General features: G+C 42.7%; 1 protein-coding gene across 1 annotated transcript in view; it reads right to left on the minus strand.

The window, feature by feature from the left end:
- PHC3 (polyhomeotic homolog 3) overlaps positions 1-24,879 on the minus strand; it is an 86,584-nt gene that overhangs the window by 24,211 nt on the left and 37,494 nt on the right. Inside the window, exons 7-10 of the mRNA XM_056110631.1 lie at positions 21,562-21,808; positions 12,523-13,394; positions 5,374-5,524; positions 3,358-3,608 (exon numbers count right to left, since the gene is read on the minus strand). Of these exons, the coding sequence (XP_055966606.1) occupies positions 3,358-3,608; positions 5,374-5,524; positions 12,523-13,394; positions 21,562-21,808 (1,521 nt within the window). The remainder of the gene's footprint in view (positions 1-3,357; positions 3,609-5,373; positions 5,525-12,522; positions 13,395-21,561; positions 21,809-24,879) is intronic.

Here is a 24,879-nt window from a genome sequence, read left to right on the forward strand (position 1 = left end):
GGTAGAGAATGGGCACTGGTGAAGGTCATACTTTCATTGTATGACCGAGACTTAGACCCGAAAGCTTTGTAACTGCTCTCACGGTGATTCAATAAATAAAATTATAAAAAATGGGGGGAAAAAAGTAAGGTGGAGTTCATGCAAAATTCAATCAGCCTAATCAGTGGCTGAATAAACAGCAGTACTCCTACATTACAAAAAAAAGCAGAATTATATAATAACACTAATTGTGAGAAAAAATGCATATATAGTGGTATTACTAAGATTATTTTACTGTGTGTCACCCAAATTTCCATTTAATATAATATATATTACTTTTATCATCTGAAAAAAAGTTCTATCACTAGCAAAAACTGATGATAATCTCTATGGGCTGTGGGTGCCTACAGTGCACAGAATAATCAATGCAGATTTATTTTCCACAACAACCCCAAGAGAAAAGTATCATCTGCACTGGAAGGATGGTACTGAAGATGAGAGAGGCCAAGTGACTGGACAAAGGTCAGATGATCACAGACAGACCATTCCCCAAACAGTTGGGGAAGTGGAGGAGAGTCCGTTTCTCTGCTCAGTGTCAGAATTCCTCATCGGGTTTGTGAACTTGTTTAATAAAGTCCAAAATAAACACAAAGCACACTAAAAACAAAGGCAGCTGAATTGGTGATCAACTCAAAATCACAATGCAAAATCTCCCCTACCTGTGAATTTGAAAAATTAAATGATTCAAAGCTTTTCCTGCCTTTGATTTCTGGCTTCTATTTTCACTGACTTTACTTTCTCCCACCGTCCGTCATTGGTGTGATGAGTTGAACTCTTTGGGCTGGGGACCTCACTGCAGGCCGCAGGGCTGACTGTGGGGCTGGCATCCTGTGTGGAGGTGCACTAGAAATGACACTTTTTGTTGCTGTACCTGTTGTGGTCCTAGGGATAACTGTGCTAGTGTTTCTAGGCTCTCACTCCCTATTTGGGGTGCAGGGATTAAGAGCATCACTGCATACCTGCAAGGCAGGCTCTCTACACTGAGTGACTTCCCTAGGCCTAGCTTGGATTTATTTTCTAGGAAAATGTTCATCTCTAAATATTAGCATATAAATTATATATGGGTAGTCTCAAAAGATTATTAGTGAGAGAGATAATGCCTCCCTTTAAAGGTGGATATAAAAGCATTTTTAAAAATCTGACTGAAGGCTGACAATCAAAGAATAGTGAGAAAATCTATTTGCTAATTATACACTATCAACCAGGTCATTTCAGAAGAATCAGGTTACTGAAAACTTGCTTTTTTTTTCTGTGCCCAAGTTAAAGTTCACGAAGTAGCACATTATGCAAGAAGCCCCATAAAATCAAAGTTAGGTGTCATTTCATACAGTATAAAAAGAATGGGAGGGTGTCATTTCATACACCATAAAAAGAAAGGTTGGAACAATAGCACAGCGGGTAGGGCCATTTGCCTTGAATGAGACCCAGGTTCTATCCCTGACATCCCATATGGTCCCATATGGTCCCCCAAGCACTGCTAGCAGTAAATCCTGAGTGCAGAGCCAGGAGTTATACCTGAGCATCACTGGGTGTGACCCAAAAAGGGAAAAAAAAAAAAAGGTGAGGGCTGAGAATGTGGCTCGAATAGCAGTGCGCAATGCCCTCCCACGGAGCGCCAGCATCACAGTCTCCTATGCATTACAGGAGTGGCCCTGAGGCCATTCCCTCGTCTTCCCTGAATTTTCTTAATGAATATTTGTTGTTTCTGGGGGGGGGGGGGGTCACAGCCAGCGATGCTCAGGGTTACTCCTGGCTCTGTACTCATTCAGGAATCACTCCTGGCGGTGTTCGGGGGACGATATGGGATGCCAGGGATTGAACTGGGGTCAGTCACATACAAGGCAAGCACCCTACCCCCACTGTACTATCTCTCTGGCCCCAATGAACATTTTTTAAGATGAGGGGGGAAAAATAAGATTATTTCAATGGAGTAAACTTCCAATGATCTTTCTCTAAAATTAGAAAATCAATTCTCATATCCTGAAATTTTTCTTCTGAACAGATACATCTGAAGAACTAACAAAATTATATATTTGGAGATATACATGTATATATAAGGATATAGACCTAGACAAATATTGTCAACTTTCATGAGGCTGGAGCACTAGCGCAGTGGTCAGGGTTCTGCCTTGCACACAGCAGACCTGGATGCCCTCCCAGCAGTGCAGAGGAGTGACCCCTGAGTGTCGCCAGAAGCCAGCCCTGACCACTGCCGGGTGTGGCCCCAATGCAACAATAACAGAGAAAGGCAAGTTTTAAAATCAAAAAATCATACAACACCCGGAGAATTCTCCGGACCCTGTACCAAGGTGATATCACCAGGAGGTCCCAAATGGGGCAGGTGCTGTCCCCCCGCCTTCTCCAGAAGGAATCCCAGTGACCATGAGCTTCTACAAGCATGGCTCCGGTATGTGGGTACCAGGACTACTCTTCCGAATAGCCTGCCTAAGTGGCCGCACAATCATATACACAGTGAGCAATGGAAAGTAAACGATCTAGGGTCTGGCCCTGGAGGCAGGCTTGAATGGTGGTGGGAAAATTCGAGCAAAATATAATGCCCAACAGAAATGCATCTGGACTGTGCATTAAACTATGTTTCCATGCCGCTCTGGGTGGGCAAGGGTGTTTGTCCCTCTGCCTTTTCCCCCTCGCGGCGGTGGCATGGTGGCCACCATCTTTCAGAGCCTAATGGAGAGCCAGGTATGAGACTGCAGTGACGAGGCACGCAGTGCCTCATAGCATGGGGGTGGAACTGGCCCCGCTCTCCACCCCGACAAGGCCCCGAGTTGCTACCCATGAACGCCTCCTCTGGCTCCTGAACGACCATGATCCCAGAGGCACACAAACCAATCCCAGAACCCAGCGGCTTCTGGCAGGAATCCCTCCAGACTTATTACTAGAATATCACTAATAGTGGCCGCGTGACATCATACGCTCTTCATAATCAGCAATAGAAAACAAATTATCTAATGATGTCTTTTTGGCAGGTCTGATTGTTGGGGAAAATTCCAAATAATAATGGTGGGTCTTCTGTCATAATACTGAATGTGATCAACGTAGAGAGAGAGTAAAGTGGAAATCTGCCACACAGGCAGGGACTGGGGTTCCTGGTGGAGGAAAATATGTACTGGTGAACGGATGGGTGTTTGATCATTGTATGACTGACCAAGACTTAAACTGAAAGGTTTTGTGACTGTTCTCACGGTGATTCGATAAATAAAAAATTTAAAAAAAAATTAGAAACTCATTTGAAAACAGTATCTTACATTCTTTTAAAATACTATGTGAATATTTTACAAGCACAAATTTGCTACTTACAGGAAATGGCTCTAATCCCTCCTGAATCACAAAGCCTTCAATCACATGGGTCAGGATCTGTGGCTTAACAATCGCCTGTGGAGGTTTGTTCTCCATACTGGGAATTGTACTGGACAGAGATGTATTATTACTCCTCGTGGCAGCAGCTGGAAGCAATAGCGGAGGTGGAGGAATGGAGACGTGTGAAGGGTCTGATGGAGATTTGATCACTGAAGCACTGACCGACACCACAGCAGGTAACTCCACTTGCTCTGGGGGAAAAAAAACAAACTTGCATTGGCAATCTTAGCATCGTACACCCAGGCAGGGATGAAGCACTGTAGCACTGTCTTCCCGCTGCTCTTCGATTTGCTTGAGTGGACACCAGTAACATCTCACAACAAATTGTGAGACTTGTTGTTGCTGTTTTTGGCATATCAGATACGTCACAGGTGACTTGCCTGTTTCCTGGTGACCACAGAAAACCGAAAAGGGAGGTGTTCAGCCCCACCTCCCTTCCCGCCATCACCTTGACAGGCACATTACCAAGATCTGCTGGCTGTAGCTTACTTAGGTCTCATGTTTTCTGATACTGTTGAGTCTGTGTTTCTGAAAATACACCGACATAAAATCTATCTTCTTGGATTTGTTGCTGTTTGTCTGGGCTACACCCGGCAGTGCTGTGGGATTACTCCTGGTCTGCACTCAGTGATCATTCCGGGTGGTGCTAAGGATGCCATATGGGGGTGGGGGGAGAGACGGAGGGGAAGATTGGCCATGTTCAAGGCAAGTCCCAGCCCACTGGGACTATCACTCCAGCCCCAACAATCTTCCTTTTATTTAGTAAAATACAGCCACTTTAGTATTATGAGACGAAGCAAACAGTAGATTTACTCAGAGTCATAAGCAGCATAAAAACAATAGAAATCTGAAAGCCTAAACCCAGGAATTTTTTAAATTGATGTCTCCAGTAAGAACTAGTGGGGCTTATAGTGTCTGAGAAAGAACGCTTTCAAAAGCATCCATTCACTCTGAATCACCAATTAGAAGGAATGTCAGCTATGACTGATCATGCTTTGTGGTTGTTTTGGAAAGTATAACTGAAATCTTTTGAAAGAACTCTAATTTAGTAAAATGTTTAAGCTAGAAATATCCTGAGACTTAAGAATATGAATAGGTCTATGAAATAGGCCTATGAAACACAATTTTTCTGTCTTTTTTGTTTTTGTTCTGGAACAGACCCAGTACACTTATCATTCCTGGCGGGGCTGCAGAAACAATATGGGTTGCCAGGATGGAACCCAGGTAGGTGCTATGCATGGCAAGCCCAATCCCTACCGTGCCTTCTCACTGACCCCAATACAGCGAGGGGTGGGGGAGAGAAAGGAGACCTAGAGAGAAGGAAGGAGAAGGGGAGGGAGAGGGAGAGAGGAGAGAGAGAGGAAGGAGAAAAAGAGAAGGAGAGGAGGCAAAGAAGAGAGGGAGAGGGAGAGAGGAGAGAAAGAGAGAGAGGAGAGGAGAAGAGAGAAGAGAAAGAGTGAAAGAAGAGAGGAGAGAGAGAGAATGTGTGCCTGTCATAAAGGCAGACTGGGGTGGGGATAGGAGGAGGAGGGAAACTGGGAACAGAGGTGGCGGGAAATGCTGGACAGACAGTTGTGAGAACACCATAGGATCGAAACCCAATCACGAACAACTTTGTAATTATGTATCTCGCGGTGGTTTAATGATGGAAAAAGTTTTAAAATTGAAAAAAATAAAAGAACCACATTAGTGAAAGTCACTAACTACTGCTCAAAGCCTGTTTCTTCCTTGGGTAGTTCCTAGATTATTTAATTGCTCCTCATCGGAAAAAAATTATTGAATTCTGTTTTGGTGTAACGACCTAACAAATTCACTTAATGCCACAGCTAATGAAAAATCAATTTTCCCATTACTGAAACACAAACAGAAGCAACAGAAAGTTCCCCACCTGGACATGTCCTCACCATCAGAATCACTTTTTTTTCACAACTTTTACAGAGATGGACATGCCCTCACCTAGCAGAGGATGCTCTGAGGTCAGGTCTTCTCTGCCCACGGCGATGGCCGCGGGGGAAAGGGTAGGCGGGGGCGGGGTCCTGTCCATGCGCACACACTCCTCTCGCTCTTCGGGCATTTCTTCCTCACACACATCTTCTACTTGGTAAACCTGCAACAACAACCCACACTATAATAAAGTATTCATTATTTTTTAAATCATAAGTATCTCAAATTTAAAAATATGGTACAATGACTATTTGATATGTCGAAAGGAAAACTTCGTAAATAGTGCAACTGAATTTGTCGATACTGCTTGACAGCACTTTACTGAAAGCAAGTCGTACCTAGGCTTCAGATCATCCAGATCCTACCAAAAGGTGTTTGACTAGTGTAGGACACGTTGGATTTTGAGAATTATTTTAATGCCTTGCTTCTAATACACTCAAATAACTATCTTAGGATTCTGCTACTGTGTCTGCTTACTTCTAATTATCATAAATTAAAATAAATACTAATGGGCCGGAGTGATAGCACAGCAGGTAAGGTGTTTGCCTTGCACGCAGCTGTCCCCAGCATCCCATATGGTCCCCCAAGCACCTCCAGGAGTGATTCCTGAGTGCAGAGCCAGGAGTGGCCCCTGAGCATCGCTGGGTGTGACCCAAAAAGCAATAAATAAATAAATAAATAAATAAATACTAAGGCCAGAAAGGTGGCCCAACGGGCAACAGCACAAAGCACACAGGAGCCCCCGGCACTACTTAGCCCCCAGCACCTCCTGCAGTGCCAAGCCAAGAGTAACTCCCAAGCACCTCCAAGGGAGGCCCCAACTGCACCCCACACACCGCGTGCCCCTAGCACTCCCCCCTTCCCCCCCCCACACACACACCAAAATATCTTCATTTAAAGTTGAAAACAATTTAGAGGCTGAGGGTGTGGCTCAGCCGTTGAGCACCTGTCCTGCAAATGGGAGAACGTAGGCTTGATTCTTGGCACCTTATGGTTCAATGCCCACCACCGGGAGTGACTCCTATTAGAAGGACCAGGAGGAACTCCTGAGCACAGCCGGTGTGATTCAACAACAAACTAAACGAAATGAAATTAAGTTGAAAACAACTTCAACACTGATCTCCAATGTTTCCTGGTAACCCCAGAAAAGAAAGGCCATCCCTGTATGCTGGGGACAGCTGTGCTTGTTTTGTACAGGGACCCTCTGTATGGACTGAGGTACCCTCAATCGGCCCCTTTCCTCAGAGAGCCAAGCTGCTGGGAGAAGGATTCTCTTCATGTTTTCTCTTCCTTTTGATCTCCTCTACATACTCTGCTTGCATATTAATCACAGTCTTCATTGCACAATATCATGCTAGTCTGTCTTGGTATCGCCTTCACTTGATAAAGCGGTCATTTATTCATCTCTGTGTCCCCTGCATCTGGGACATTATAAGAGTTCAGTAAGATCTGAATAAACGACTTTCTATATTTTCCTGGCTATTAGACAAGAGGCAAAATTTATTTCATAAGAATTTAATTCTTAAGCTAAAATTTAATTTAATTCTAAAGGAGGTAAAGGTAAAAGGTAAAGGCCCTCCCGTTGATCGTCGATTTGCTCGAGCGGGCCCAGTAACGTCTCCATTGGAGACTTTGTTGTTACTGTGTCTGGCATATTGAATACTCTCGGTAGCTTGCCGGGCTCTCCGAGAGGGGCGGAGGAATTGAACTCGGGTCGGCCATGCTGGCCGCTTGTAAGGCGAACGCCCTACCCGCTGTGCTATCGCATTGTTAATACGAAAAGGATATGAAAGAAAATTTGGAATAAAAATATTCCACGACACAAACATAAAAACTGCATAGATAGCTCAAAAGACTGCATACTTCATGTGAAAGAGGCCTGGGTTCAATCCCCAGTACAATCTCCCCCAAGCACCACTGGATCTGAGTTCCAGTCACAGGGCTGGAAGCATCCACCGAACACCAAATAAATAGTGTGTGTGTGTGTGTGTGTGTGTGTGTGTGTCTTGAGGAGGGGGGGGTAAAATAGCTCAAAGGGTTGAAGCAATTCTTTGCATGGGGCGGGTAGTGCTTCAATTCTCAGCACCATATAATCCCTAAGTACTGTATAAGGAGTATCCCAAGTATTACCAGATATGATCTGAAACAATGAAAGATAGTTAATAAAATACGTGAAAGAACTGGTTGTTTAGAGGTTTAAAAATAACCTTTTTTTTTTTCAAATTTTTTTGGTGACTCCCGGAGATACCCAGGTGTTACTCTTGGCTCTGAGGACCACACAGCATGCCAGGGATTGAATGCTCAAGGCAAACACTCTACCCACGGTAGTGTCTCTCCAGCCTCTGAGGTTTCTACAATTTTATTTTTAAACTTTGGGGAGGTGAACCATGTTGTGGGCTACTTCCTTTCAGGTGCCAGAAATCAAAGAGCTTTACAGATGCCCAAGTATGTGCTCCAACACTGAGTCACAGCCAAAGCATGCACATGCCCACAGCAAGGGGACTTTGGGGTTTCATACTGTTTGGGTTCTTGGGGCAGGAAGGCAATCCCACAGGCACTCCAAGTGGGTCTGGGGGACCTGGTGGTGCCAGAGATCTCACAGGTCTCCTGCACACAGAACATGCCTTGACCCCACTGAGCTCTCTCCCCAGCCCTGAAAAGTATTTCTTCTGGGGTACACTGCGGGTGGGGGACAGCAGCCGGTACCTCCAAAACATTCCTCCAGCAGTTCTCAGTCGAACAGAACAGCAGTTCACTGAGAGACTGCAGAGGCAGTGCAGCTCTGTGGGGGCCAGTGCCTGAGATTTTCCAGTCATCCTGGTGAGACTGGAAGGACTCTTCAGGGCTACATCCAGAGATGCTCAAGACCCCAGGCAGTGGTGCCCACCCAACCAGAATCAGCAGCATGCAAACACCCTTACTATCTCTCTGGTTTAATAAATCAGGAGTTCCACCACGGAAATGAGTCTGCTTTAAAAGAGATTTTTAAATACTGATTTAATGAAAATGGCTGAATAGGCAAGAAGTCAAAGAAATATCAATGAATTTAAATATCACAGAATTAATTGGTGTCAAACAAAATGACCTCTTTCTTCTCAAGGAAACTATGATCTAGGACCAGAGAGACAGATCAAACATCTAGAGTACATCTCCTTCTAGAGGACATCTCTTGCATGCCGGAGGCCCAAGTTCCATCTCCTGCACCAGGTACTCCCTGAGCTTTCCGGAAGTGCCCTGCAGCAAAACTACCTGTGACCTCCGAACCAAAAGCTATATACAGTACGTGACTTTTCTTCCAAAGATAAAGTCTCAGTCAAAGTCTCAGTCTCTCTCTCTCTTTCCCTCTGTCTGTCTGTCTGTCTCTCTCTCCCCCCCCATCTTCCTCCCCCCCACTCCCTCCCTCCCCCCCTTGGGGGGGTGAACGCTGACTGGAGGGGGGAGAGGGTGCAAGGGGATACCTAGGAATTCACACACGCTAAGGCATGAGAGAGCCATATCCTCAGTCTAGATCAGTATATTTTCTTTAGAACTCTCTGACACTCTAGTAAGCACTTTAATATTCATTCTGTCACAGATTTTCAAACTCCTATTAGAGTACCTTTTAAGGAATCAAAGTTTTATTATAAAGTTTTTACTTAAAAAATTTTTATAAAGTCTTTAAAGGATAAAAGAGGCAATTCTCAACCTATTGAAAAACACAATAAAATATCTTTTATTCTTCATAGTTTTTAACTAGACATAATTTATTCCAAATATCCAATATAAGAGCAAAATAAGTCTCTGACAAAAGCAAGCAAAAGATATGTCATGAGCATCTGGCACTGTAAGCATTAAAAATAAATAAGCACCTTTGTGTGACAACTGAAATATTGAATAAAGGGGGAATGTGGAGATTCTGCTCATAAGATTGTTATGAAACTGCACATTACAATTTGTTTAGCTCCGACTCTGACATTCTCCAACTAGCAATGACTTACCTCAGTAAGGAAATACAAGCCTGTCTCCCCGACTATATAAACTTAGGCGCATTTATTACTTCTAAATTATCTACTCACAACATCTTACCAATCACACCCAAATGTCAATTAAAAAAAAAAGTTCATTTATGAATGTATCTTTTAGAAAAGACTTGATTTTATTTTGAGCATTCACCCTTATCTTTTGAATCTTCTTAACTCTTAAGAAGTATATATATCTACTTTAATTACATGTATTTATCTAAATACACATAAATATCTAAATAAGTAAAACTATATGGTGAAATTAATTTTGATTTTTTGATTGGTTGGCTAGTTCTGGGGCCACATCCGGCAGCATTCAGTGCCTACTCCCAGCACTGTACTTGGGGTCACTCTCAGTGGTTCTTGGTGGAATCATGCAACACCGAGATCATGGGCTGACCTCCTGTATAATGAAGTCACTCCAGCCCATTAAGCAATCTCTGTCCCTGAATTTTTATTTAAAAACACTTTTAGGGCCCTGGAGGATATTAGAGGGGTGAAGTAGCGTGCTATACATGTTGCCGACCCTGTCCAATCACTAGCACCACATATGGTCCCCCAAGCACCAGCAAGAGCAATTCCTGTGCAAAAAAGCCAGGAATAAGGCCTAAGCACTGCTGGACATGGCTCCCAAGCAAACAAGCAAGCAAAAAAACCCTTTTAATCAAAAGCAGTAAGTCTACGTATGCATAGCAATCTAATAAATAGGTTATTGTACTATAAAAAGGTAATAGTAACTTGGAAACCTTAGGAAGGTGCAAAAGAGAAGGCTGAATTCTCAAAATAAAAATAGTATGGCTATTCCAGTGATACCTTTCTTCAGGAAAGAAATTTAAAACTTCAAAAATAACATAACGTATTACTGATGTGTGTTTGGGGTCCACAGCCAAGCAATCATCAGAGCTACTCCCAGGGGCTCGGCGGTCCGGGTGGTGCCACTGAACCAACCAGGCCTTCTGCTCTCCAGACGAACATCAAAAAAATTTTAAATGTTTAAAGAGACGGCCAGAAGTAACAAAGCAAGAAAAATGTTTTAGCTGTGTTATTATATTGATATTCTGATCCCATGTTTTCCTGTTTCTCTAACAAAAACAAAAATATGAGAGAAATTTTACCTACTAAAATCCAAGTAATAAACTATAAACTGACAACATCCACTAAAGTTTTATCTTTTTGAAGATACACTTTACTTCAAAGGCTGTGTTTATTTTAAGCCACAGAATATATTATCAACTCCCCCAAAAACCACTAAAAATATAGAGGGGCCGAAGCAATAGTCCAGTGGGTAGGGCACTTGACTTGCACATGGTCAACCCGGGTTCCATCCCCAGCAATGCCTACAGTAACCCAAGTCCTGCTGGGGGTGATCCCTGAGTGCCGAGCCAAGAGTAAGCCCTAAGCACTGCTAAGTGTGACTGTCCTCCCAAAATTAAATAAAATAAAGAGGAAATATAGCGGTATGAATGATTAGTGAATGACAAACTTATTTCTCCATTTCTCCGTTCTTATTTCTGGAATGACAAGATCAAAGAATCAAGAGTTTTTTAGGGCTAGAGAGACAGTAGAGGCCTTGTACTCAGCCAACATCAGGTGACCGCCAGGAACACAATGTCCCTGGAACACCCCAGCACCACCAGGTATGGCCCCAATCCTTCCTCACCCCTCAAAAAGAATACAAATTTGCATCCTCAGAATCAAACTGTTTCCAACTCAGGACTGATTCTGAAAGGATTCTTTTCTGAGCTAAGGTTACTACTCTTTCAGTTATAAAAAGAACTTTTCAATGATGGAGCCAGAGAGATAGTTCAGCAGGCAGGTCTTTTGTCTTGCATGCTGCCAGCCTGGGCTCAATCCCTGACACCCCATATGGTCCCGCAAGTACCACAAAGAGCAATCCCTGAGCCAGGAGTAAGCCCTGTGTACTGCTGGGCGTGGCCCCCAAAACAAAAACAAAAATTCTCTTCAGTGAAATTTACAGTACCTTTGGGAAGAATATTTTCCACGGATATAAATGACAAAAATCCATCATTCTGACTAAACCTTTGGAGACTTGACAGCAATTTTTATTGTAAATTATTTTATAAATTTAAGAAGTGATTTTTAAAAGTTCAAAGAAAAACATTTTTCTTTGTTGTAGGGAAGGGGGGGTGCGGGAGGTGAGTGTCAACACTCAGCTGTGCTCAAAGTTCTCTCCTGACAGGGCTCAGGAGACACATGGGGTCCTGGAAAGAGAAACTAGGTCAACCTTATGCTAGGAAAATGCCCTACATACTATCTCTTCAACCCCAGAGAAACATATTTCAAGATAAATTTATCTTCCAGGCAATATACATGTATATAATAATATAATAATATATATAGCATTATTATTATATAAATAATAATATACATATATACTGCCTGGAATATATATACAGTTCACTTTTAGAGGTTAATTCTCAAAAAATTCACAATCAAAATAATTTAAAATTATCTATATTCCATTTGAAATTTTTTAATACTCAATATTAATGCATATAATACAATTTTTTATCTTTTTTTGAGAAATAGTTGAGGTAGTTTCCTTTGTAGAAATTTTAAAATTAGAAGGTTAAAAATCCTAAAAGATGATCTCAAGCTGTTATTTTTTTTTTGCAAAGTAGATTCTTTCCTAAAATAAAGAGCTTTTCACAAAATTTTACTTGCAAAATATATAATTTTACCCAAAAATTATATCATATGAACATGCTTCTATTTTGAAACAAAAGCCCCTAAAGGTCCAGGACTTCAGAATTCTTACAACCATAATTTAAGAACATAGCAAGCCAAGAGAAGGGATCTATGAAGGATAATCACCTTAAGAGAAAAAACTTTGTGCAGATGACACTGGTTCAAATGCATTCCCTTGGGGAAAAAAAATCAACTCTGTAAAGATAGCAGATGGATTTGTTTAAATAGTAATAAAATTAACAAGGGACTAGAATAACTATCACAAATTATCGTGCATGCAACCACACTACAATACACGGTCCTTTGGGTTTGGTTTGGTTTGCTTGTGTTTTGCCCGTACAGCGTATCTGTCAGAATTTACACGCGTTCAGAGCTAGGGAAGTAACACGACGTGGGAGAAAAGTTTCGGTTTCAGTTCAGCAAGAAAGTCAAAGAGCTTCCAAGGGCTTACCACTGGTGGGTCAACAGATGCCGGTGGCTGGACTTGTAGGTTTACCGCCACAGTCTGTGGAGGAGGAAGAGTCTGAAATGGCAACTGGACCAAAGCTTCGGCAGCCGGAAGCTCCTCTTCGGACACCAAAGCATTCTGCACCAAAACCTGACCCTGGGACAGAATTTCAGGCTGCACTTGCAAAGACTGCATGGACGGCAGGGGCAGCGGGGGGATCTGAGCGGGAGGAGAGGCCGACATATGGGGGGGTGTTGCGATCGGGATTGGGGAGGACTGCAGAGCGGAGTACTGCTGGTGTGGCGTTGGAGACACGATCTGCTGACCCGGGGACACTAAGGCAGACTGCTGGACCGGGCCAATGTGCACAACGGGGGAAGCTGGGAGTGGAAGATGGGACGGGAGGTTCAGCTGAGCTGTCGGTGGTACCTGGTTAGCAGGGGTCTGCTGCAGACTTGGCCCTGACTGGAGAGTTGGTGACACCAGCGAGTGTGGCTGGATAAGGGCCTGCGGGTGAATGATGATGGTCGGAGACTGGCTGGGGGAATGAGGTGGCGGGGGAGACACCACTACCGACTGCTGTGCTGACTGAGACTGGGTCGGGGACAGTGTTAAGGGAGGCGGGTGGCTCTGAATCGGCGAGCAGTGCTGTGACGGGGCGTTACTGGAGGCTGCAGGAAGGCCATGGTTGGCGAGTGGCAGGCAGTGCTGGGATGCAGGCGGGTCTTGAATCGGACTCTGAAGGGTGAGCGGCTGAATTTGCTGTTGCTGCTGCTGCAGGATCAGCTGATGGTGGGAAACCTTGGGAGGCGGCGAATGAAGAGGGATCTGCTGATGTTTTATGAGAGGATGAGGCTGAATTGGAGGGTATGAAGCTGCGAGAGAGAAAAAAGTCACAATCAGAACATATTTTTAAAATATTGGGAGTTTTCTGAATAAATCTACTAGGAGAAAGTTTTCACATTAAAAGATCATGATCATCAGAAAGCTACAACTCTTTGAGATAGGAATGACTTGAAAAAAATAATGACAAACAACTTTGCTTTAGAGATTAAAATTCGGTAAAATAAGTCGTACTACACTTAAAAAAATAAAAGTAAGACTAATACAATTAATTCAGAATCTCAACCACTAAAAATGATTTACTCTTATTAAATTTTACTGCCCACCAAAATATTCACATTAACTCTTAACCATATTTTGGGTGGGACAAAGGTTGGTTGGGGTCACACATGGTTCAATAGTTCAAGAACTATTCCTGGCTTAGTGCTCAGGAGTAACCCCTGGCACTGCTCAAGGGACCACATGTAGTGCCAGGAATGGAGCCAGGGTCAGCCTAACAGTTTCATTTAGCTGAATGCCTTCTTTGGAGAGAAAAGGAAAAGTATTGAATAAGCATAATACAAATACATCAAAATTATAAAAATGTTTTATCAAAATTCATAAAAATAAAGGTCTCATTCTTTCTATGGTTAAATATTCTTCCAACTAACTATTTATACAATAATTCTGTAAGGAAATTACTTATAGTTTCCCAAGTTGCTAAATCTGAGCCAAATGGTATTATTTGACCCAGTAAGAGAAAAGGTTTTATATAAAAAGTTAATTCAGTTAAGATGCATAAGTGAATTCTATAAATTTATTAAATTATCGCTGTAAAGATGAAATTAAATTTCAGGTGTTAATTCAAATCTAGGAGAATATTAGCTTGGTGCAAATGCTAAAGAATAATGCACTAAGAATGCACTTTGTCTACATGAAAAATCTTATTTAACTCTTCTTCCTCATAGACACAACAAAAGAATTTTAAGAAATCCTAATCTGGGGCTGGAGCGATAGCACAGCGGGTAGGGCGTTTGCCTTGCACGCGGCCAACCCGGGTTTGATTCCCAGCATCCCATATGGTCCCCCGAGCACCGCCAAGAGTAATTCCTGAGTGAAGAGCCAGGAGTAACCCCTGTGCGTTGCCAGGTATGACCCAAAATGCAAAATAAAAAGAAAAGAAATCCTAATTTGTGTCACATATTAGATGTTATAAAAATAGAAGAGTCCTATAATAGTTTTCCCCACAAAGGAGGAGCCACCCACAGGGACAGTGTTAAAGAGTCAGCATACAGAATTGTAAGTATGCCACAACTCTAAGTTTCCTCATCATTAGGTCTCTTCTGTAAAATGATACATATCTTTATCAGGAGAGCCTAATGAAATCTTCTCTCAATAAGAACAGAAACTGGCTTCACTAGATAAAAACTAAAGTGATTACTATCAATATATTGTAAAACATTACACATTAAAAATAGACCGAAAGAGGCCAGAGAGATAGCATAGTGGGTAGGGTACTTTCCATGCAAGCAGCTAACACGGGTTCAATCCTCAGGACTATATGGTTCCCAAGCCCCGCCAGGAGTGATTCCTGAGCACAGTGCCAGAGGTAAGCCCCAAGCATCGCTGGGTGTGGCCCCCAACAGAAAAAAATATAGACTTGAAGACAGAGCAAAATTTTACTTAACGGCAGAATGTTAAAGACAGAGGGTCAGAGAGAGCACAAGGTTTAAAGCACTTGCCTTGCATGTGGCCAACTACGGCTTAATCCCTGGTCCCCTGAGCAGCACCAGGAGTGGCCACTGCAAACTAGGGGATATAGCCCTAAGATCCTCCCCCCAAGAAAAGATCAGAAAACTGCGTCAGGGAGCGCATTCAGAGGACGAGTGTGTAAGCTTTGGTGCTAGACACTACCCAGGTTTGTTCTGTGACGCCAAATGTTCCCAAGAGCAGTCCCAGGAGTGAAGCTCAGCACCACGCCAAGCTGAGTACCTGAGCACCGCTGCACGTACCCCAGCCATGAGTGAATACACAACACTAACCTCCTAGGACACACACAATAACCTTTGAGTATCTATACTGCAAACTATAGTGCCCAGAGAGCCAGCCAGCCATGGTGGGGGGTAAGGGACAGAGAGGGGCAGGAGGGAAACTGGTGAAGGGATGGGCGATGAAACACTGTATGACTGAAACCCAATCATAAACAACTTTGTAACTCTGTATCTCATTGATTCCACTAAGAAAGTGTGTGTGTGTTTGTGTGTGTGTGTGTGTGAGTGTGTGTGTGTGGGAGGGAGGGAGGGAGGGAGGGAGAGAGGGGGGTTAGAACAATAGTACAGCAGGTACCACTGTCCTGTAACAATGTCCTCCAGTTGTTCATCGATTTGCTCGAGCGGGCCCAGTAACGTCTCCATCATGAGATTTGTTACTGTGTTTGGCATATCGAATACGTCACGGGGAGCTTGCCAGGCTTTGCGGTACGGGCAAGATACTCTCGGTAGCTTGCCGGGCTCTCTGAGAGGGGCGGAAGAATCAAACCCGGGTTGGCTGCGTGGAAGGCAAATGCTGTGCTATCGCTGCAGCCCAATACAGCAGTAGGACAAATAATTGCCTTGCACATGGCAGACACATGTTCTATCCCTGGCATCTCATATGATCCCCCAAGCGCTGTCAAGAGGGATTCCTGAGCGCGGAACTGGGAGTAACCCGACCAGAGCCAGATGTGGCCTCCAAAAAAACAAAAAACAAAAAACCCACAACTCACTCTAAGACTTGGTGAAATCAGAGGTGGTTATCAGAGGGAGGGGAGGAAGAATGGTATGTGGTAGGATAGTGGAAAGTATAGACAAATTGAGATATACGGCTAAATCCCTAATAAATGAAAACGTTAAGAAAAACATAGTTTAATACACATAAGATCTGAATTTAGAATTGGAATTGTTGTGTTTGTTTTGGGCCACACCTGGTGATGCTCAGGAGTAAGTCCTTACTCTGCATTCAGGAATTACTCCTGACAGTGCCTGGGGGACCATATGGGATGGCAAGGATTGAACATGGGCTGGCTGCATGCAAGGCAAATGCCCTACCCACTGTACTGTCACTCCAGCACCCCAAAATGCACTTGTTCTGCCTCATCAATGACTGTTACAGTACTGATTTCAAATGTACATTAAATGTTTATCAGAAGAAGGCAACTAAAAGACTATTATTATACTATCCACAGAAACAGAAGAGTAAGAAAGAATAAATACCAACTTAAAATCAAATATTGGAATTTAGGGGAGTTACTGAAAATCCAAAAGCACATCTCCTTGATTGAATTAATATTGGGTTCACAGCTTTCTCAAAGGTAGCATTTTCTTTGGGGAAGAATTATAATAAACATGTATAATAAACATGTATAATAATCCATCAAAAGTACAGGAACTGGATCAGAGAGTACAACAGATAAGGTGCGTGCCTTGCACATGGCTCCCAGGGGCTCGATCCCTGGCATCCCATACGGTCCCCTGAACACCGCCAGGAGTGACTCCTAAGCACAGAGGCAGAAGTAAGTCCTGAGGACAGCCAGCTATGGCCCAAAAACAAAGAAACAAAAAACAAACCAGGAATTATTGGAATTGGGATACTGAGCAGTCATTTCAAGCACAGAGGGTCACACCAATTTGAAAAGATATCATGAACACCAGGCAAATGCTGATTTGAAAATGGAAATACTTTAATATAGTACAAAAATTGTACTTTCAGCCACACAGAGAACAGGACCTTGCACATGTTTATAAAAGAGAATTTGCATCTATCTATGTATGAATTTACTAACTTATACAGTAAAATGAAGCATGCATTTACGTAAGACTTAGAATTAACCATTCTAAACAAGACAAATGGGAAAAAATATGCTGAACTTCCTACCCTCAAATAAGAAAAAAGTATTCCAGAGGCTGGAGAGATAGCACAGCGAGTAGGTCGTTTGCCTGGCACGCAGCCGACCCAGGTTCAATTCCCAGCATCCCATATGGTCCCCTGAGCACCGCCAGGAGTAACCCCTGTGCATCGCCAAGTGTGACCCAAAAAGCAAAAAAAAAAAAAAAAAAGTAATCCAAATATAATCCAAATATAATTTACTGTTCCTTATTACAAGTAAGTTCTACGTGGTACAGCATAGTAATGTCAAGATATAAGGGTGAAAAATGAATCTGAAAGGGTTAAAAAAAATAAATGTAAAAGATCTAACACAAAAAAAATTGATATTACTATTCTACTTTTAAAAAGCTTACCTGGACCCGTAGCAGGCTATTTCACTCAAAACGCCCCAGAGGAGGGCGGGTAAGACCCTTCCCTGCCCCAAGGCACCCAGCCCCAGCAGCTGAACTCAACCACCAGAATATTAAGCAGGGCTCTCCACACGCTTGGGTGGAGCCTTGCCCACAAGTGAACCTATTCCTGGACCAAGCAGCCACACTTTTGGCCAATCAACTCTTCATACCACATACCCTACCCATATTCTAAGAGTACCACGCCACATTTGATGGAGTTCAAAGTAGGAGGCAACCAATTTTAGAGGGAAATATATTTTTTTTTACAGATACACACACACACACACAAAAGCACACAAGGCTCAACCTCTAACAACATGTTTGTGATCTATTATAGAAGGGCTTAATGGTCCCTGGGTGAAATACAACAATTTTCACCCAGGGATAGCACAGCGAGTAGGGCATTTGCCTTGCACGCGGCCAACCGGGGAGACCCCGGTTCGATTCCTTCGCCCCTCGGAGCTCTGCCGCCCTCGGAGAGCCCGGCAAGCTACCAAGAGTATCCTGCCCACACGGCAAAGCCTGGCAAGCTACCCGTGACATATTCGATACGCCAAACACAGTAATAAGTCTAACAATGGAGATGTTACTGGGTCCGCTCAAGCAAATAGATGAACAATAGGAGGACACTGCTACAGTGCTACTTTAGAAAATAAAAAAATTATTAAAAAAAAAAAAAGCTGACTATCTTGGAGCCAGAGAGATAGTACAGCGGGTAGGGTGCTTGGCTTGCACACAGTCTACCCAGGTTCGGTGCCTGCTACCCCAAATGGTCCCCCATACCTGGCAGGAGTGATCCCTGAGTGCAGTGCCAGAAGTTAGCCCTGACCAAGCACTGTCAGGTGTGACCCAAAACCAAAACAAACCAAAACAGAAAAAAAAAAAAGATTTTTTATCTTGTGGGCTGGAGCGATAGCACAGTGGGTAGGGTGTTTGCCTTGCACACAGCCAACATGGCCGACCCGAGTTCGATTCCTCCGCCCCTCTCGGAGAGCCCGGCAAGCTACCGAGAGTATCTCGCTCACACGGCAGAGCCTGGCAAGCTACCCGTGACGTATTCGATATGCCAAACACAGTAACAACAAGTCTCACGATGGAGACGTTACTGGGCCCGCTCGAGCAAATCGATGCACAACGGGAGGACAGTGACAGTTTATACCTTGTAGAAAAGCTAAGATCAGTAAGTATATAAATAGCTATTAAAATGTACCACTAAAATGTTATAAAAATTCAGAATAAGAGGTTTCTCACTAGGGGGATCAAGTAAGTATTAGCTAGCAGAGAACAGGGACAAAAAAATAAGTTTCGGTAAATAAAATGTATAATGTGCACTGAAGTGACAGTACCTGGCAGGGCCCTGCCTTTTGGCCAGCCCAGGCTCAATACCTGGCACCACATATGGTTCCCCAAGACCATGAGCGCAAAACAAGGGTAAGCCCTGAGACCATCAAGTGTGGGGAAGGAGGGAAGGACAGATGGAAAGATGGAAGGATGGAAAGAAGGAAAGGAGGGAGGGAGGGAGAGAGGAAGGGAGGGAGGGGCATAAGTATTTTCCTTAAACATTGCCAACCCTGGGGCTGGAGTGATAGCACAGATGGTAGGGCATTTGCCTTGCATGCGGCCGAACCGGGTTCGATTCCCAGCATCCCATATGGTCCCCTGAGCACCGCCAGGAGTAATTCCTGAGTGAAGAGCCAGAAATAACCCTTGTGCATCGCCAGGTGTGACCCAAAAAGCAAAAAAAAAAAAAAAAAAAAAAAGAAGAAAGAAATAAAAGAAACATTACCAACCCTGTTTTAATTCCCACAAAGCATCTGGTCCCCTAAGCACTTCCGTAAGTGATCTTTGAGCACCACCAGGTGTGACTCCCATTCCAAAAAAAAGGTATAAAATAATAAGGAATAGGAAGGTGTTAGATCAAAGGAGCTATTGTTTAAAATTTTTTTAAAAACTAAAACATGTAAGGTAGTTTACCCAGTACATGATACAGATACTTTCAATTAAAAAATGGTTTTAGGGGCTGGAGCAATAGCACAGCAGGTAGGGCATTTGCCTTGCACGCAGCCGACCCAGGTTTGATTCCCAGCATCCCATATGGTCCCCCAAGCACCGCCAGGAGTAATTCCTGAGTGTATAAACCAGGAGTAACTCCTGTGCATTTCTGGGTGTGACCCAAAAAAGCAATAAATAAATAAATAAATAATGGTTTTATTGGTATAAAAAGATATTTATTTTTATGCATATTATTAAAAATACAAGAGAACTATTATACTTTAGAAGCAAAAGAAAGAATCCATGCATTCATCTGGGGGACATAAAGTAACAAAACAGGAGATTTAATACCAAGAAAAGCCGAGATCAGTACCAGAAGGATTACTCCATGGCCTAGAGGACAGCCGGGCATTCTAGGGGAAAGGGCAGCTCAGATAGAGAAGGGAGCACCAAATAAAGGATGTTGGGAGGACCCTCCCAGGATGGGAGATGCATGTTGAAAGTAGACTATGGACCAAACATGATTGCCACTCAATGCCTCTTTTGCAGACCACAACACCCAAAAGGAGAGAGAAAACAAAAGGGAATGCCCTGCCACAGAGGCAGGGTGGGATGAGGGGGATAGGGGTAGGAGGGATACTGGGATCCATGGTGGTGGAAAATGGGCACTGGTGGAGGGATGGGTACTCGATCATTGTATAACTGAAACCCAAGCACAAAAATTTGTAAGTCTACAACTGTACCTCATGGTGTTTCACTAATAAAAATTTAAAAAAAAAATCCAGTATGAGGCAGACAAAACAGACTATATTGACTTAGGAGGGGAAAAAAAAATCCCACCAATTCCTAATGGGCTGAAGCGATAGCACAGTGGTAAGACATTTGCCTTGCAAGCGGCTGGCCTGGCCAAGTCAGGTTCAATTCCTCTGTCCCTCTCGGAGAGCCCGGCAAGCTACTGAGAGTATCTCACCCACATGGCAAAGCCTGGCAGGCTCCCTGTGACGTATTCAATATGCCAAACCCAGTAACAACAAGTCTCACAATGGAGACGTTACTGGGTCCACTAGAGCAAATCAATAAACAATGGGAGGACAGTGCCACAGTGCAATTCCTAATAAGAAGTGAAGAATATTCAACAATGTAAAATTCTAAGATGAATAAAAGTAAGGACAGCAAGGAAAACAATGAGGAAAATGGGGTCCTATCACTCAAGGTGGCCCCTACATTTCCAGCATAACAAACATGAAGAAGGCCGTCTGCAGAAAGCAGAACAAACATGGGATTCAAACCATGATGATGATGAAAAGGGCCTGACTGATCCCTTGGTATTTCCTCTTGAAATTCCATTGAGATGCAACCAATGACAGAGGAAAGCAAGATGGTAAGAAAAACAATTAGACATAATGCTTATTTTTAGACAGTGATCAGTTCGTTCCACTACTAATAATTTTAAACAAACAAAACACATTTCCCTTCTGCTTAAGGGACTGAAGTCTCTGCTCTGCATGTGGGCACCCTCCGCTGCTCCTCCAGAACCTAGCGTGGCCCCACACCATGACCCAGTCCATGACTTGTGGCCCATTAAAAAAAAAGACATAATATATGCTATTTTGTATTTTAACAAGTTTTAAAATTATGCTCCACCAAAGCTAAATTAAGTGATTAATCTGACATTAATCAAATGTCAACTGTCAAAAAGCCATTTTATTTCAAATTTGTCTCCACTGTTGGCTCTTTGGTTTCTCTTCTGTGGCACTATAGTATTGTGTTTTTTTTTTTAAGTTTATGAACCATACATCTTAAAACTGTTTTTAAAATATCATTCTTGTTCAAGCAATAACCATTTTTATTTTCCGCAGTAAAAGTTAAGAAAAGGAATAAAGCAACTATTTCAATCAAAGTTTTCTCCCACCTGGTGCTATTAACTGGTGAATACTTGAAGTCCTGGTGACGGCTGTGCTTCTGGATTCCAGGCTTGGGCTTTCTCCTTTCTTACTACTTTCCGGAGAAGAATCCCGTTGGCTGATTTTAGAACTGGTCACTGTTGTTTTATTATGACAAATGGTCAATGACTGAGTTTGATTAGTGCTTTTTGGCGGACCATTCTGTGAGCTAGATAATACACCCAGCTTCTGGCTGCGTAAAGTTAAATTCTGAACCTAAGAATCACATAAAGAATAAGGATAAAACAGATGGCATTAATTCGTGAGGTAATAGTAACCATTTTAACAGTAGTAACAGCATACATATGCTTTTCTACGTAAAGCTCCAAGCACTTGAAATAACTTACTCATCCTGAAGGAAAGATTAAGCAAGTAAACCAATCTAAAATATTAAGTAGATTTTTTTTTAAAAAAATGAAGGAAAAGAATCATTAAGCACTAAAGGACTGAGGGCCGAGTACAGAGGTTGGAGTCCATGCTCTGCAGGCAAGAAACTTGGGTTCAATCCCTGGCACAACAAGCTTCCCTCAGTACTGGCAGGAGTGACCCCCTAGCCAGAAATATTCCCAAGCACTACCAGTGTGGCCCAAAAACAACAAAAATTTTCAGCAACTAAATGAAAACAATGGGACCAGGAAGATAGCTCGGGCCTCAGTACATGCTTACACGCCCAGAGACCTCAGTCACTGCAGAACTGCAAAGTTTCCCCACCTCCTCCCATCCCAGTTGCCAGATGGACAGTGAAGGCCACAAGCACAAATGAGTGTGGCTTAGTGGCCTCAAGCACTGCTGGGTCCGCACACTGCTCCGTCACCAGGCCCCTGCATTGAACCATGGCCAAGCACCAGGAGCAGTCAACAGGGCCATCTGAGCACTGCTTGGAGGTCAACAGCCTCCCCTCTGCCCCCATCCCTGCCACGAAAAAGAACTGAAAACAAAACTATACATATACATATTAGCATATATACATATCAAATGAATTATGAAGATGAGATAATTACCCTGCAACATTACTATATTTTTATCTTTCCAGAACAAAGACAGTTGAAAGGAGGGAGAAAAAGGGGCATTCCAGGTAACGGGGAAACCTGAGCTAAGCTACAGAGCGACTTACATGTGCCAGTCTGTCAAATACTTTAGGGTACAAGTCCCTACAGAACTCACGAGAAGTTACTACAGATAAGGAGTAGAATGTGGACACAATACTGCTGTGTTGAAGGGCAGCAATATTTCTGTTATCCCAGAGAGGCAAACAAAGTTATCAGCTGTATAGAGACTGCAAGGGAACCCTTCATCTTGTAAGAAAACTGATCCCTCAATTTACCAATCCTAATGTGATCATCACAGAAAGCACATTCTACTGTTCGGAGGAACAGGCTAGCAAGAAAGGCTGGCAAGACCTTGCAGGCAGCCAACCCAGGTTCCATCCCCAGAACCCCACGCACAGCCAAGAGCAACCCCTGCTGAGTGCGGCCCCCAAAACGAACAAAACGCATGGACTCCTTTTTTAAGTTGGCTGCAGCTTGTATGAAATACATGCCTTGAACAACTGCATTCATGAACTGAATTATATGTACATACAGACGAGAAATGGTTTATGTGGCGCTCTAATTTGTATCTGGGCTTTTCGAAACAAAGTCCGGATGTTAGTAAGGATCATTCCAAGGATCACTCTCACTCACTGTGCTTTACAACAGCAGAAAGGCACAGAGTGCCTCCCAGACAGCTCTTTAACTTTATGCCTCTGGGAAATGAACACAGCAAACGCATTCAGCTAGCTAGCACTTCGCCCCGGGAGGAAAATTCAGAGTCTAAAAGGACAGAGGAAATGATACGTTACAGTTTTAGGTACTTCAGTTTCATGTTTTCTCTATACATTATCATTGCTGATGTTCAGAAATGCATTCTCTTTCCAAGTGTCCAATACAATGCTCAGCCAATAACAGAATCTAAATTAATATTTACCTCAGAGCAGTCATGGTTTTAGTAAATTCTAAGCTACTGAAATAATTTTCTAGGTGAGACCAAATACTGTCTTATATAAGTGAATACACAAAGCAAGTTATACTAGCAAATATATTATCGAACTACAAAAATAAAATACGCTAGAATCCAAATTTTTCAGCTTACCACTCAAGTCTCCACAAACTAGGCCCAAACCATTTGGAGACCCATTTTCCAATACTCCAGCCTACATATTCAAGTTCTAATCCAACTGTTCTGCTCATCCTTCTCCAAATACACCTTGCAATTCTCCAACTATACCTTCTCTGAATATACCCTAGAATCCTTTCTCAACTTGCTCTTATCTAAAATGCCACCTTTTCTCAGAATAATATCTCCTAAAGTCCAAACTACCCAATCAAGGCCCAGTAGAAATCCCATTCATTCTCCCCCAGAAAACCTTCCCAAGTGTCCCTGGAATACAATTAGAAATAACTTCTCCTCCCCTCTTTTCACATTAAATTTGGGAGTTGGCCTAATCACTGACAAATGCCTAGCTTATTTGGCAATTACCAAAGCCTGTGACTATGAAAAACTTAAGATTAGAGGAAGAGCTCTTATCTCTAATTTTTTTTTTGTGTTCCCCACGGCTCAGTGTTGCAGACATAACAGAAATCCCCAAGTCTGATATCTGCCTTTATCTGATTGTGATACATTACATGGTTGGTTTGAGAAACAAAAACAAAATGGAAAAATATCTCATGGAGGCATATTAACACCACTCAAGAAGCAAAACCAATGCAAATGTTAATATCTGCAATACATGATTTACAAAGTGACCCACATAATTTCAGATGTTGTCATCTAAAACACTTAAAAGTTTTCCTTCAAATGAAAAGCTTATTATAAATTAAGATTTTATAAACTAAATCCTAAAATCTCCATTAGTACTATAGAACTATAGAACAGTTTCCTTTCTTCTAATTTGCTTTTCACCTTCAGGAATTCTGATGGAAAAAAACTGTGTATGCATAGTATATATGCATCATTATTATATATAATTTATGTGAACAAATCAATGTTAAAGTGTGGCTACAGTATCTAGTCTTTGCTTAAATATTTACAATGAATTTCAAACATGTAAAACATCTTAAAGTATACTATAAAGTTTTTTAGCTGTTAATCAAAAGATCATTTTGTGTTGGAGTGTTAATATAGAAGGTACGGTGCTTGTTTTGTACACAGCTGACCCATGTGTGACGCCCAGCACCGATTCCCCCAAATATCAGGAGAGATTCCTAAACACAGAGTCAAGAGTAAGCCCTGATCACTGCCAAGTGTGG

Source organism: Sorex fumeus, unplaced genomic scaffold (genome assembly GCF_029834395.1).
Source record: "Sorex fumeus unplaced genomic scaffold, SorFum_2.1 ptg000010l, whole genome shotgun sequence".
NCBI lineage: Eukaryota > Metazoa > Chordata > Mammalia > Eulipotyphla > Soricidae > Sorex > Sorex fumeus.